A 16,408-nucleotide genomic window follows, 5' to 3' on the forward strand; every position below is an offset into this window, starting at 1 on the left:
GACATATTAAGCCAACATACATCTGAGCACATGTAGGTTTGTTCACCTGAAGTGGAACCAACATGTGGTCTGGTCCTCTGATAAACGAGGCGTTTATCTGAAATGTTCAGGATGAGGCGAGTGATTAACCCTCCATCATTTACGGGCACCAAAAAGTATTGTTCCTTGTCTGAAAAAAATACATTCAATTCAGCAAAAAAAAAAAAACTCCTCAAATATCTGAAAATTTGCAAAATCTTCAGGAAGAAAATTCCAATAATTCCTTCATGTTTTTTTTAAGTCCCCCGAATTTGATAAAAATTCCTGTAAATAGTTTTTAAAAATGAGTAAAATCTCCAAAAAAATCCTAAAACTATTGAAAGTGATTTTATATATACATTATATATATATATATATATGTATGTATATGTATATCAGTAAAACTTCTAATACTTATTTCGGATCATTAATGATTAACATTAAGGAAACATTTGTTTTTTCCCATTTCTTTTCCACCAAAACATGTTAAAATGTGGACATAGAGATGTATTTTTTCCACATTTTCTGACTTTAAAACAGTTTGACACCAGGGCTAATGGAGCTGATGTTAAAGGTGTGACTGTGAGTTCAGAGCCATGATCACAGTTTATCCAGGAAGTCGATGGCAGCGGGGGGATAATTAGCATCCTCAGCACAGTTTACATATATCTGATTAATTCAGGCCCTCACAATGCTTTCCATTTAAACCGCAGCTCTCCTCCGAGGCTAAACAATTAGGTTACGTAAGCTCATCTGAGTCTCCATTTCCATGTCACAGACCTGGAGCCAGCTGAGCAGCTCGCTGAAAACCCTTAATTATCACAACGAGGCAATCATTTCTGTTTGCTCGTGCGCTCCCGTCTACGCTCACGGCCTGCAGCTAATGACCGCGTGGCAGGTTTTAAATAACCTCCGTCAGGCTGCGCTGGATTCAACATTGGCAGCATTCATCTCTGCTGCTGAGAGCTTCACCCAACGTTAGCATTCTGAAGCTACAGGGAAAAGCAAACTCCAGGAAAAACCAAGCCGGACCAGGAAATAGTCCTGTCCCTGTGGATGGATGGATGGATGGATGGATGGATGGATGGATGGATGGATGGATGGGCGGGTGGATGGGCGGGTGGATGGATGGATGGATGGATGGATGGATGGATGGATGGGCGGGTGGATGGGTGGGTGGATGGGTGGGTGATGGGCGGGTGGGTGGGTGGGCGGGTGTTGGTGGGTGGGCGGGTGTTGGTGGATGGGTGGGTGGGCGGGTGTTGGTGGGCGGGTGTTGGTGGTGGGCGGGTGTTGGTGGATGGTGGGCGGGTGGATGGGTGGATGGGTGGGCGGCGAGGTCGGGTGTTGGTGGGTGGGTGGGCGGTGTTGGTGGTGGGTGGGCCGGTGTTGGTGGGTGGGCGGGTGTTGGTGGGCGGGAGGTCGGGTGGTTGGTGGGTGGGTGGGTGTTGGTGGGTGGGTGGGCGGGTGTTGGTGGGCGGGTGTTGGTGGGTGGGCGGGTGTTGGTGGATGGGTGGGTGGGTGGGCGGGTGTTGGTGGGTGGGTGGGCGGGGTTGGATACTTTATTAATCCTGATGCTTCCATTGCTTTCATGGCTGATGTTAAAGAATCATCTCTCTTTCCAGAACTTTAATTTTTCCCAAACTGACCCTTTAACTTCCCACATCGCTTCATTTTCTGTTCGCACTTTGGCTGCTTTCAGAGCTTTAATGTCTTAAATGCTTCATCTTTGTGATTCAGATTAAACCAACAACAACTCATTCAGAACTTCTTTCATTTCCTCAGATGATGCTTGAACTTGTTCATCCTTCAGTGTTAAATTTAGGCTCATCATCTTCAGCTACAACTGCAGGTCTTTCACCAAGTGTAAATCCACGTCAGGGTCAGAGATCCTCCATAAAACACCACTCTGAGCAAGTTTACCGCCTCTCTACAGAACATTGAGCTGACTTTGAGCCAAAAGCTGGTGTGTTTTGTCAGTGGCAGCTCCAGAAGCAGGTAGATTCACTCTTTAACACCTTCTCTCTGCTGCACTCCATACAGGAGATTGGTTCTTATGCAACTGGAGCTTTAAATCCTGCATCATCTGCACAGATTACTGAGCAGGAGGGGGAGGACTGATGGACAGAGCAGCTAAAATCTGAGGAGCAGCAAAGACTTCTGCTCTCAGAAGCCGACTGAACGTTTGACTCAAGGTTCATTTCTCACGTGTGTTCTGGAGTTTTACGTCAACAAAGAATAAATGAGTTGGCACATGCAGATATTTGCACCTAATTATACTTTTTAAACTTTAAAATGTATTTTGTGTTACCATCAGTCCACTCCCAGACATTAAGCTTTCATCAGAAACCAGCATCGGTCTGACTGACACGTCGACTAAACTGTGAAATGAAAGGATGTAGAAGGTAGCCTGCTGGAGTATGACTGGATGTGGACCAGGAGGAGGTTCTCCTGGTAGAACCACACCATGAAGCCTGAAGAACATGCCAAAGAAACTCGGCCAGGATGATACAAGAACATTTACAAGTGAGGGAGGCCACCAAGACTCTATGACTCCTCTGAAGGAGTTCCAGCTTCAGACTGTTCATCAACAACTGTAGACAAGAGAAAGACTCTGATGGAAAAAAGCTCCAATTAAATCTGGACTGGAGTGGACCTCCATCAGAACATCCACCCAGACCTCCATCAGAACATCCACCCAGACCTCCATCACAACATCCATCCAGACCTCCATCACAACATCCACCCAGACCTCCATCACAACATCCACCCAGACCTCCATCACAACATCCACCCAGACCTCCATCACAACATCCATCCAGACCTCCATCACAACATCCATCCAGACCTCCCATCACAACATCCACCCAGACCTCCATCACAACATCCATCCAGACCTCCATCACAACATCCATCCAGACGTCCATCACAACATCCACCCAGACCTCCATCACAACATCCACCCAGACCTCCATCACAACATCCATCCAGACCTCCATCACAACATCCATCCAGACGTCCATCACAACATCCACCCAGACCTCCATCACAACATCCACCCAGACCTCCATCACAACATCCACCCAGACCTCCATCACAACATCCATCCAGACCTCCATCACAACATCCATCCAGACGTCCATCACAACATCCACCCAGACCTCCATCACAACATCCATCCAGACCTCCATCACAACATCCATCCAGACGTCCATCACAACATCCACCCAGACCTCCATCACAACATCCACCCAGACCTCCATCACAACATCCATCCAGACCTCCATCACAACATCCACCCAGACCTCCATCACAACATCCACCCAGACCTCCATCACAACATCCACCCAGACCTCCATCACAACATCCACCCAGACCTCCATCACAACATCCATCCAGACCTCCATCACAACATCCACCCAGACCTCCATCACAACATCCATCCAGGCCTCCATCACAACATCCATCCAGACGTCCATCACAACATCCACCCAGACCTCCATCACAACATCCACCCAGACCTCCATCACAACATCCATCCAGACCTCCATCACAACATCCACCCAGACCTCCATCACAACATCCATCCAGACCTCCATTCACAACATCCATCCAGACCTCCATCACAACATCCACCCAGACCTCCATCACAACATCCATTCCAGGCCTCCATCACAACATCCACCCAGACCTCCATCACAACATCCACCCAGACCTCCATCACAACATCCACCCAGACCTCCCATCACAACATCCATCCAGACCTCCATCACAACATCCATCCAGACGTCCATCAGAACATCCATCCAGACCTCCATCACAACATCCAACCAGACCTCCATCACAACATCCACCCAGACCTCCATCACAACATCCATCCAGACCTCCATCACAACATCCATCCAGACCTCCATCACAAACATCCACCCAGACCTCCATCACAACATCCATCCAGACGTCCATCACAACATCCTCCAGACCTCCATCACAACATCCATCCAGACCTCCATCACAACATCCATCCAGACGTCCATCAGAACATCCATCCAGACGTCCATCACAACATCCATCCAGACCTCCATCACAACATCCATCCAGACCTCCATCAGAACATCCATCCAGACGTCCATCACAACATCCACCCAGACCTCCATCACAACATCCATCCAGACCTCCATCACAACATCCATCCAGACCTCCATCACAACATCCATCCAGACGTCCATCAGAACATCCATCCAGACGTCCATCACAAACATCCACCCAGACCTCCATCACAACATCCATCCAGACCTCCATCACAACATCCATCCAGACGTCCATCACAACATCCACCCAGACCTCCATCACAACATCCATCCAGACCTCCATCACAACATCCATCCAGACGTCCATCACAACATCCACCCAGACCTCCATCACAACATCCACCCAGACCTCCATCACAACATCCTCCAGGCCTCCATCACAACATCCATCCAGACGTCCATCAGAACATCCATCCAGACCTCCATCACAACATCCATCCAGACGTCCATCAGAACATCCATCCAGACCTCCATCACAACATCCACCCAGACTTCCATCACAACATCCATCCAGACCTCCATCACAACATCCACCCAGACCTCCATCACAACATCCATCCAGACCTCCATCACAACATCCACCCAGACCTCCATCACAACATCCATCCAGACCTCCATCACAACATCCATCCAGACGTCCATCAGAACATCCATCCAGACGTCCATCACAACATCCACCCAGACCTCCATCACAACATCCATCCAGACCTCCATCACAACATCCATCCAGACCTCCATCACAACATCCACCCAGACCTCCATCACAACATCCATCCAGGCCTCCATCACAAACATCCATCCAGACGTCCATCACAACATCCACCCAGACCTCCATCACAACATCCACCCAGACCTCCATCACAACATCCATCCAGACCTCCATCACAACATCCACCCAGACCTCCATCACAACATCCATCCAGACCTCCATCACAACATCCATCCAGACGTCCATCAGAACATCCATCCAGACCTCCATCACAACATCCACCCAGACCTCCATCACAACATCCATCCAGGCCTCCATCACAACATCCACCCAGACCTCCATCACAACATCCACCCAGACCTCCATCACAACATCCATCCAGACCTCCATCACAACATCCATCCAGACGTCCATCAGAACATCCATCCAGACCTCCATCACAACATCCACCCAGACCTCCATCACAACATCCATCCAGACCTCCATCACAACATCCACCCAGACCTCCATCACAACATCCATCCAGACGTCCATCACAACATCCATCCAGACCTCCATCACAACATCCATCCAGACCTCCATCACAACATCCATCCAGACGTCCATCACAACATCCATCCAGACCTCCATCACAACATCCATCCAGACCTCCATCACAACATCCATCCAGACCTCCATCACAACATCCACCCAGACCTCCATCACAACATCCATCCAGACCTCCATCACAACATCCACCCAGACCTCCATCACAACATCCATCCAGACGTCCATCACAACATCCATCCAGACCTCCATCACAACATCCATCCAGACCTCCATCACAACATCCATCCAGACGTCCATCAGAACATCCATCCAGACGTCCATCACAACATCCATCCAGACCTCCATCACAACATCCATCCAGACCTCCATCACAACATCCATCCAGACGTCCATCAGAACATCCATCCAGACGTCCATCACAACATCCACCCAGACCTCCATCACAACATCCATCCAGACGTCCATCAGAACATCCATCCAGACGTCCATCACAACATCCACCCAGACCTCCATCACAACATCCACCCAGACCTCCATCACAACATCCATCCAGACCTCCATCACAACATCCATCCAGACGTCCATCAGAACATCCATCCAGACGTCCATCACAACATCCATCCAGGCCTCCATCACAACATCCATCCAGACCTCCATCAGAACATCCACCCAGACGTCCATCAGAACATCCATCCAGACCTCCATCTAGATGTGGACTCTTTAAGTCTACCAGGTTCCTCCAGTGTCTCAGGATTCCAGCAGAGTTCTTGAGTTCTCCTTCATTCTCTGAACTCGCCTGCTTTCATCTAACAGAAGAACATCACTGAGTTCAGGTGGAACTGATCAGAAAGGAGCTTCAGAGTGACGGACTGAGGACAGCTGGGCTCCAAACAGCAGAAGACCAAACGGCTGAGAAGTGATTTCAGGAGAACCGACCACTGACCATACATGGAGACAGGACCAGCAGAACCAAACCGACGAGTCCATCACCACACAGAGGACTTTACAGGAACTACGAACCAGCAAACACACTTCCTTTGAGCGTAGAACCAGCCTCCATGAGGAACAATCCTCAATACCAGCAATAATAACAAGTGTTTGTGATAAACATGGTGGTGTGCTTTTAGGCAGTGTGTGAAAACCTGGTTGTGTATCGACTCAAAGACAATAATAAAACAATAATAATAATAATAATAATGATAATAATCTGAAATCTTCTTCAGTGGGGAACAAAAAAGATCAGCTGATAAAATAATCTGAGAAAGTAAGATTGAAAAAAACTGGAATGATTTAGTTTGTTTGCAGGATTTTCTCCCTTCTTGTGCTTTTTCACAGTTCAGAAGAAGGGAAACGTCTGCTGGTGCTGTAACGTTGGAAAGCTGAAGACCACAGAGGTCTTCTCATGCTCCTGGATCATCAGGAAGCACATCAGCAGGCTGGAGATGAAGAAAGACGAAATAAAGATGAGGAAGGATGGAGGCGGAGGAAGCAACAGTCCAGATCTGACCACATTCACCTGTTAATAGGATTATTATTATTATCACTATTATTATTGTTGTTGTTGTTAATGGAGTCTCCTGTTGTCCTCATTTACGGGCACCAAAAAATATTGTTTCCTTGTCTGAAAAAAATCCAAAAATTCAGCAAAAAAAAAAAAAAATCTCCAAATTTCAGAAAATGTGCAAACCTTCAGGAAGAAAATTCCAATAATTCCTGAAAGGTTTCCATTAAAAGTTTTATTTTTAAAAAAATCACCAAATTTGGCAAGAAAATTCTTGTAAATATTTTCCAAAATGAGTAAAAATCTTTTTAAAAAATCCTAAAAATATCTGAATTGATTTTTTCTCCACATTTTCAAATTTTAAATTTGCAAACCTTCAGGAAGAAAATTCCAATAATTCCTTAAAAGTTTTCCTTAAATTTTTATTAAAAAAAAGAAACATCTTGTAAATATTTTTTAAAAATGAGTAAAAATCTTCAAAAAAATCCTAAAACTATCTAAGGTGGTTCCATACATATCAGTAAAACTTGTTGTATTTTCTTCATTCACAAAAAAACATTTTTTGTGAATGTTCTCAGGAAACTTTTTTTTTCCACCAAAAAATGTTGACGAATTTCCCAAAAATGTGGACATGAGAAGTTTCAATTTTTTCCCACTTTTCTAAAGTTTTAAAACGGGTCGATTCGGACCGGCGGGACGACACCAGGGTTAGAAACTTTGAAGGAGCTCTTTCTGAACTTTCCTCAGATGGACTTCCAGTCGGACTGACGGCCGCATTTGAGGCGCTCCAAAAACTGGAAAAGATTAAAAAACTTTGCCGTCAGAATGACCGACAGCTCATTTCAGAGAGGAGCTGGGAGACTAATCCCAACCCCACGGTTCCTACAAACAAGATGTACGGCGTTTAGAGGGGACGCATTATCACGGCTCTATTTTTATCCCCATAAATGCATCTAATCCGGGCGATGCTCCCTGACAGCACAACGACTCCAGAAATATTAGCGAGGAGCTTCTGCAGCAGCACAACTAATTATCTGCAGTGATTAGAGCCGTGAAAGCACACCGAGGCTCAGCTGGAGATGGTGGAGGCTTCAGGCAGCTCCTCCTCAGTGCATGGAGGTGATTAGCATGAGGCTCCATCAGAAACGCTGGGAGCAGAGAGACAATGCAGCGAGGAGCTTACGTAACGCCACACTGGTACAGAAGTATAAATATAAAGCAGCACGGTGCTCAGCTGCAGCCTCCACTGCCGCCTGAGCAAACAGGGAATCACTGCCAGAGCAAAGATGGGGCCGAGCCGTGAACCAGGACTCAGGAGGAAACCCACGGTGTTTCTCTTTTAACTCTTTTTCTACCAGCAGCAGCCTCTGGTTCAAACTTCCATTTTAAAAGCTGCAGGAAAATGGAGGCGGCGTCGCTTCTGCTGCGTCTGATTCAGTTTATCAGGAACAAACCGTCTGGGATGGACGGCAGCTTCAGCCACCAGAAGGACAGGATCATTAAAAAAGTTAAAAAAGGTTCTGAAGAACATCACCTTTATGTGCACGTTCTTACAGAAAATACCAGAAGGTTTACTGATATATATGGAATCATTTTAGATATTTTTAGGATTTTATTTGGAAGATTTTAACTTATTGCATAAAAAAATATTTACAAGAATTTTCATACCAGGTTTGGGGGATTAAAAAACTTTCAAAAGAAACTTGAAGGAATTAAAGGAATTTTCTTCTGAAGGTTTTGCAAATTTTCAGAAATTTGTCGAAATTTTTTGCTGAATTTTTGGATTTATTTTTAAGAGAAGGAAACTATATTCTTTGGTGCCCGCTGGATTTTGGTTGATTTTTTGGTGAATGTTCTGAAAGAAACTTTTTTTTTTCCACCAAAAAATGTTCAAAAAGTTTAAAAAAAAAGTTGAAGATGTTCAACATCAGAAGTTTCACTGTGAAAATAGTTTTGTTCCACATTTTCAAACTTTAAAACGGATCAATCTGAACACAGGACGACACCAGGGTGAACGATTCCAGATTATCTGGAGCTGTGAATGTTTGTCTCTATGTGGCAGACTGTTACCTGTCCAGGTGAGTGATTTTTAGCAGTGTTTAACTCATAGACCTTTAAAGTGACCCTGCTAACGCTGTAAACGGACTGATTTCTGAGATCAGACGACAAACTAAAGCCTCTCAGTTCATCGTGTTCAGGCTGAAGTCAGAAACGTTTTTTTTTCGTGGATCTTTGTCCTCCAGTCGCTGCCAGCAGCAGACGGCTTCCCCTAATTGGGTTCTGCAGATCCCCGCCAGTTCACCAGATTACAGCCAGAATTCATGACGGTTGGACGGTGTCCCGGCGCTCAGATCTGGCTAATTGATGCATCCAGCAGATAACGAGAGCAGTTCAGTGTGATTCAGTTAACAGCAGGAGAGGTGGGAATGAAGAGGACCTCCTGAAGACATCATGTTCTCTCTGCTGTGATCTCAGCTGCAGCGTTAAGATCCACACTGAGGACAAGTCATCAGTTTATAAACCTACAAGTCTGCTGCCATTCACTACACACTGTTTGAACAGCTGCTGAAAGGCTGAATGTCAGAACAACAACCACCTGAAACAATAACAACCTGAAACAACAACCATAAACAACAACAACAACAACCATAAGCAACAACTGTAAACAACCATAAACAATAACAACAACAACAACAACCGTAAACAACAACCGCAATAAACATCAACAACAACAACCTGAAACAACAACCATAAACAACAACAACAACAACCATAAGCAACAACTGTAAACAACCATAAACAATAACAACAACAACAACTTGAAACAACAACCATAAGCAACAACAACCGTAAACAACAACCACCATAAACATCAACAACAACAACCATAAACATCAACAACAACAACCATAAGCAACAACAACCGTAAACATCAACCGCCATAAACATCAACAACAACAACAACCTGAAACAACAACCATAAGCAACAACAACAACAACCATAAGCAACAACAACTGTAAACAACCATAAACAATAACAACAACAACAACCTGAAACAACAACAACCTGAAACAACAACCATAAACAACAACAACCATAAGCAACAACAACCGTAAACAACAACCACCATAAACATCAACAACAACAACCATAAACAACAACAACAACCATAAGCAACAACAACCGTAAACATCAACCGCCATAAACATCAACAACAACAACCTGAAACAACAACCATAAGCAACAACAACAACAACCATAAGCAACAACAACTGTAAACAACCATAAACAATAACAACAACAACAACCTGAAACAACAACCATAAACAACAACAACAACCATAAGCAACAACAACCGTAAACAACAACCACCATAAACATCAACAACAACAACCTGAAACAACAACAACTGTAAACAACAACAACAACCATAAACAACAACAACAACCTGAAACAACAACAACTGTAAACAACAACCATAAACAACAACAACAACCTGAAACAACAACCATAAGCAACAACAACAACAACCATAAGCAACAACAACTGTAAACAACCATAAACAATAACAACAACAACAACCTGAAACAACAACAACCTGAAACAACAACCATAAACAACAACAACCATAAGCAACAACAACCGTAAACAACAACCACCATAAACATCAACAACAACAACCATAAACAACAACAACAACCATAAGCAACAACAACCGTAAACATCAACCGCCATAAACATCAACAACAACAACCTGAAACAACAACCATAAGCAACAACAACAACAACCATAAGCAACAACAACTGTAAACAACCATAAACAATAACAACAACAACAACCTGAAACAACAACAACCTGAAACAACAACCATAAACAACAACAACAACCATAAGCAACAACAACCGTAAACAACAACCACCATAAACATCAACAACAACAACCTGAAACAACAACAACAACAACTGTAAACAACAACAACCACCATAAACATCAACAACAACCTGAAACGAAAACAACTGTAAACAACCACCATAAACAAGAACAACCATAAACAAGAACAACCATAAACAACAACCGTAAACAACAACCACCATAAACAACAACCACCATAAACAACAACAAGAACAACCATAAACAACAACAACACCAACAACAACCGTAAACATCAACAACAACCTTTATTTTCCAATGTAAAATATTAATAAAGGGCCTATATCATTCAACGTACATTTTAAGAGCTTTTAACCATGTTACAATGTTCTAAATTCTTCAAAAACCTATCCAGAGTTGGATTTTAGTTTGTCTCAATTAGCAGCAATCAAACAGTGACTCATCAACACATCCATACTCATACATCCAACGTCACAAGATCTTAAATGAAGTTTCACCAAGGCAACATTTATACTTTAAAAACATCTTTCCTGTAGAGAAGCATTTTCTGGTCACCCATGTGTTTTAAGCTATACTACAATAATATCACAAGTAAGGGCTCCAAAAGTAGTGAACTATATTAGAACTAAATAAATAGAAACTATTTTGCTGTTAACTGCATTTTATTTTATCCAAAAAAACACAGATTTCACCTGAGAACGAGTTTTATCGCTTATTAACATGCTGTGAAACTGTAAACAAAACTTAAAATAAAGTGTCATTTCAGGATCCTAAATGGAAGTCACATTTTTAAGAGTTAAAAAAACTGAATATTTAGAGTAAACAAGTGAATTTTACAAACAATGTAAACATTCGTCTAATGAATGAATCATGAACTTTGTATTGCAGTGCAAAAATGTTAGCATGTCCACATGCTCTGGGCTAAGGCTAGCTCTCTTTTTAGAGGCTATATTCCCTGCTGCAGAAAACAGCCGCTCTGCTGGTGTAGTAGTGCTTGGTATACAGAGGTAGGACTTTGCTCACCTTGACAAAAAGGGGTACTTCACCTCATTTGACTTCCACCACTGTAACGGATTTTCTCCCTTGAAAACTGGCTTCTCACCGAAGTATGTGAGGACCTCCTGTTGGACTTTCCCAGTGAGTACACAGCCGCTGAGCGCGAGTCTATGAGTGAACATCATGTGACCTAAAGCAAGGCAAACTATTGGTTGTTTGCTTCTTCTCCTGCAGTTCTGGTTACATAAAACCTACACTGGCTCATTACTGCCACACCTGGTCACCGCGATTACAGGCTGGTTTAAAATATGCGTGAAACATGACGCTTACGGTAAAAACAGACTTATTAACCAACTAATCGATGACCAAAATAATTGACAACTATTTTAATAATTAATCTTAATCGATTAGCTGTTTCACCTCTACCACCAACCATAAACAACAACATCAACCATAAATAACAACAATAAACAACAACAACCATAAACAACAACAACCTTAAACAACATCAACAACAACCTTAAACAACAACCACCATAAATAACATCAACAATAAATAACAACAACCTTAAACAACAACCACCATAAACAACAACGTGAAACAACAACAACCATAAACAACAACAACAACCATAAACAACAACAACCATAAACAACACCAACCTTAAACAACAACAACCGGCATAAACAACAACCATAAATAACAACAACGATGAACAACATCAACCATAAACAACAACAATGATGAACAACAACAACCACAAATAACAATGATAAACAACAACAACCATAAACAACAAAAACAAACAACAACAACAACAACCTGAAATAACCATAAACAACAACCATAAAAAACAATGATAAACAACAACAACAACCATAAACAAGAAAAACAAACAACAATAACCTGAAACAACAACAAACATAAACAACAATAAACAACAACAACAACAACAACCATAAACAACAACAACAACCATAAACAACAACAACCATAAACAACACCAACCTTAAACAACAACAACGATGAACAACATCAACCATAAATAACAACAACGATGAACAACATCAACCATAAACAACAACAATGATAAACAACAACAACCATAAATAACAATGATAAACAACAACAACCATAAATAACAAAAACAAACAACAACAACAACAACAACAACCTGAAATAACCATAAACAACAACCATAAAAAACAATGATAAACAACAACAACAACCATAAACAAGAAAAACAAACAACAATAACAACCTGAAACAACAACAAACATAAACAACAATAAATAACAACAACAACAACAACCATAAACAACAACACCCATAAACAACAACAACAAACATAAACAACAACAAACAAACAACAACAACCATAATCAACAACAACAAGCATAAACAACATCCATAAATAAAAACTGCAAACAACAACAAACAAACAAAAACAATCGTAAACAAAAACAACAACACCCGTAAACAACAACCATAAACAACAACAACAACCACAGTAAACACCAACAACTGTAAGCAACAACAACCGTAAACAACAACAGTACATTCAAAAAATGAGTAAAAATCTTTTTTAAAAATCCTAAAAATATCTAAAGTGATTCCATACACATCAGTAAAACTTCTGATATTTTCTTTAAGAACGTTCAGGAAACAAAAATCAACCAAAATCCAGCCAAATTGGCTGGATTTTGGTTGATTTTTTGGTGAATATTCTTAATAAAACAATTTTTTTTTCCACCAAAAATTTTTCAAAAATTTCCCAAAAATGTTGAAAATGTGGACAACAGAAGTTTCACCATGAAAATATTGATTTCTCTCCCCCCCCCCCCCCCCACATTTTCTAACTTTAAATTTGCAAAACCTTCAGGAAGAAAATTCCAGTAATGTCTTAAAAGTTTCCCTTCAAATTTTTATTCAAAAGAAATCCCCCAAATTTGGCAAGAAAATTCTTGTAAATATTTTCAAAAACGAGTACAAATCTTCCAAAAAAATCCTAAAAATATCTAAAGTGATTACAGATATATCAGTAAAACATCTAATATTTTCCTGTAGAACATTCACATAAAAAAAAATCACCAAATCCAGCAAAATTCACTGGATTTTGTTGATCTTTTTGTGAATGTTCTTAAGAAACATTTTTAACATTTCTTTTTTTCCCACCAAAAATTTTTCAAATGTTTCCCAAAAATGCTGAAAATGTGGACATCAGACGTTTCACTGTGAAAATCTATATTCTTTTTTCAAATTTTCAAACTTTAAACGACACCAGGGTTAAACTGAGGCTGAAATCTTTTCTGTTGTAGTTTTGGACCAGCTTGAAAACTGCCCTATTTTTAATTCAGTTTCTCAAAAACACCAGAAAGATGTGCAGACTCATGAAATGTTACATGTAATTTACAGCTTGAGCTGCTTTCAGCCGGTACTAACATGCAGTCAGTGCTGCAGTCTTTATCCAGGAATAATGTGAAAGAAGTGGTGTTCCCGGATACGGAACAGTCGGATAGCTGCTGGTTTTAACGAGCAGGAGACGTGACGGAGGCTGTAATTACTCTGTGAAATGAGCTGAACGTAATAAAAGATGCAGGCCAACGTGTGCGTTTGGCTGCGGTCGGCTGCATCCAGATGCTGCACCGCTGCCGGCTGAAGGTGAAGCCACGTGGATCTGCAGGACACACTGCAGTCCTGCAGCTTTCTGCTCGCTGCCACAGCCCGGCCAGCAGACACGATGCTGAACCACTGCTTCCTTCACGCGGTCAGAAGGTCCTCAAACAGCAGCGAGCGAATAAACAAAAATCAGAGGTTATGTAATGGAACCGGATCGGGGCAGCGATGGAGCAGCAGAGGAGGAATGACAGGACTGGAGGCAGCGAATGGAATAAACTGCACTTTAGGAGGAATCCCTTCTGAGATTCCCGGGATAAATATTCTGCTGGTTTGAGCTCCACTGTAAAAATCTAAACTATGAATGCGTCAGTCTAACAGCTGAAGTCCAAGCAGCAGCTTCTGTCTCTGTGGTTCTGAGGAAGCAGAACTCAGACGTCTTCTGTTAGAACGACAGAAGCACGAGTCATTCTTTTTAACCCTGGAGTCGTCCTGCAGGTCAAAACTGACCCGTTTTAAAGTCTGAAAATGGGAAAAAAAACACGTTTTTTTCACAGTGAAACTTTTGACATCTTACCACAGAACTACATGTGGAACACATCAGCTCAGAAAATGATTTCAAAAGTTCTACAGCTAAAGTGAAGTACTGAAAGAAAAAGAATGTAGCAGAATGTGTGTGTGAGGCAGGTTTTTAAAGCTGTCTGTGCTGCTTTTATTTCTGTTGTTGGTCCTTTGACCGCTTTCACTCTAAAGCCCAACCAGAGACAGGAGCTGAAAATTAGCTTTATGCTACATGCTACATGTGAAGCATCAGTTCTGTGATAACTGCAGGGAAAAATAAATGAATGAAATAAAACCCTAAACAACAACAACAACAACAATGAACCTGGTAGTAAAAACTGCCTGTGTCAACATATTGTGCTGCTAAATGCTCTTTGTGTATTTGTTGCCTGTTTATTTCCTGTCTTTCTGTTATTTTTCTGTCTGTGGATCTCCTCTCAGGGTGAAACCATAAATACCCACGATGCACCGGCTGCTCTGCTTCTTTCAGCTCTTCGGGTCTCTCAGGACAGACGTGCAGAAAGTTCTCAGCTGCTCTGGAGGAAGCAGAAGCTGATGGAGCGACGCCTGCAGACTCCATCTGTCTCTGAATAACAATCACCTCCTCAGTCTGCTGAACGTGGACCGCTTCTGTTCTAAACCACACCGTTCCTTCATGCTCCACCACAAACTGCACCCGACTTAAACTTACATCAAACCAAATGTTCGGTTTAACTGCAGACCAACAGCTGTCCTGGTTCAATAAATTAAAATATGAATCATTACTGTCAGATTCTGATTACTGGACTAAAACTGGAGCTTCACTGAGGAAAGAATCCACTACTGTGATCATCTGTCAATCTTTTTCTGTATTTGTTAAAAATCTGAACATCTTTCTGCTTTCTGAACTGAAGAAACAAGATGTCTGAAAACATCCCAGCTCGGATTTTAGAGACAAACCAATAAATGAAATGAGCCAAAAGCAGAGCAGACGATGGAAAGCTTCGTTTTACAGCAAAACAAACCACTGACAATCATTTCCTGTCTGATCAGAACAACTTCAGCACAGATGGAGACGCTCCGACACGTTCACATCAAAGCTCAGAAATCAGACTTCAGTGTGTCGTCTCCTTCAGAATAAAAGCCTGTGACAGTCGGAGCCCAACGGATTTATTCCAGAAAAAGATGTTCTCAGTTTTCTGCTGCTCAGACACGAAGAAAATCTCAGTGGAACTTTTCAACACGCCTGGTTCTGATGCCTGGAACCCAGCCGAACGTAGAACACATCAGGGTTCTTCAAGAACCGAGAAACTTCTAAAGCTTTTGACCGTTGAGCTTCTTCAGCAGAAATGTGTGAAACAGTTTCTAACGTTTTCAATCAGCTTAAATCCAGAACTTTAATGAGTTTCTATCATAAAAGGTTTCTGCTTCTAATTTTCAACTAATGTGGAAAAAAGCAACAAACATTAAAGCATAAGGTTCCTGAAGAAATGTTTG

At 42.0% G+C, this 16,408-nt stretch overlaps 2 protein-coding genes across 13 annotated transcripts; both read right to left on the minus strand.

Moving 5' to 3' along the window:
- Positions 1–2,605: 2,605 nt before the first annotated feature.
- On the minus strand, positions 2,606–6,992 carry LOC127533430 (uncharacterized). The gene is made up of 4 exons (XM_051946509.1): positions 5,032–6,992; positions 4,527–4,886; positions 2,892–3,467; positions 2,606–2,818 (listed from the first exon to the last, which is right to left on the minus strand). Exons 1-4 carry the CDS (start codon positions 6,067–6,069, stop codon positions 2,606–2,608), a joined length of 2,187 nt encoding a protein of 728 aa, XP_051802469.1. The 5' UTR covers positions 6,070–6,992.
- Positions 6,993–7,359: 367 nt separating this feature from the next.
- Positions 7,360–13,580, minus strand: LOC127536659 (NADH-ubiquinone oxidoreductase chain 5-like). Of its 12 annotated transcripts, none has more exons than XM_051957590.1 (4): positions 12,713–13,580; positions 10,723–10,808; positions 10,175–10,448; positions 7,360–9,932 (listed from the first exon to the last, which is right to left on the minus strand). In XM_051957590.1, exons 1-4 carry the CDS (start codon positions 12,796–12,798, stop codon positions 9,446–9,448), a joined length of 933 nt encoding a protein of 310 aa, XP_051813550.1. In that variant the 5' UTR covers positions 12,799–13,580; the 3' UTR covers positions 7,360–9,445. The 12 variants fall into 12 exon arrangements, 10 of the variants coding, with proteins under 10 accessions (XP_051813550.1, XP_051813545.1, XP_051813512.1 ...); XM_051957585.1 differs by having other exon boundaries at positions 12,367–13,580; XM_051957552.1 differs by having other exon boundaries at positions 10,175–10,260; positions 10,548–10,808; positions 12,367–13,580.
- Between the last annotated feature and the right edge of the window lie 2,828 nt (positions 13,581–16,408).

Source organism: Acanthochromis polyacanthus, chromosome 1 (genome assembly GCF_021347895.1).
Source record: "Acanthochromis polyacanthus isolate Apoly-LR-REF ecotype Palm Island chromosome 1, KAUST_Apoly_ChrSc, whole genome shotgun sequence".
In the NCBI taxonomy this organism is placed as follows: domain Eukaryota; kingdom Metazoa; phylum Chordata; class Actinopteri; family Pomacentridae; genus Acanthochromis; species Acanthochromis polyacanthus.

Excerpts from the sequence above, each read along its gene's own strand:
- LOC127533430 (XM_051946509.1), bottom strand. The coding sequence starts at position 6,069 with ATGGAGGTCTGGATGGATGTTCTGATGGACGTCTGGGTGGATGTTCTG. Across the intron at positions 4,887-5,031 it reads GGATGGATGTTGTGATGGAG|GCCTGGATGGATGTTGTGAT; the intron begins GTCTGGATGGAT and ends TTTGTGATGGAG. Across the intron at positions 3,468-4,526 it reads GGATGGATGTTGTGATGGAG|GCCTGGATGGATGTTGTGAT; the intron begins GTCTGGATGGAT and ends GTTGTGATGGAG.
- LOC127536659 (XM_051957546.1), bottom strand. The coding sequence starts at position 12,798 with ATGGTTGATGTTGTTCATCGTTGTTGTTGTTTAAGGTTGGTGTTGTTT. Across the intron at positions 10,809-12,366 it reads GGTTGTTGTTGTTGTTTATG|GTTGTTGTTGTTGATGTTTA; the intron begins GTTGTTGTTGTT and ends TTGTTGTTTCAG. Across the intron at positions 10,089-10,359 it reads TATGGTTGTTGTTTCAGGTT|GTTGTTGTTGTTGATGTTTA; the intron begins GTTGTTGTTGTT and ends TTGTTGTTTCAG.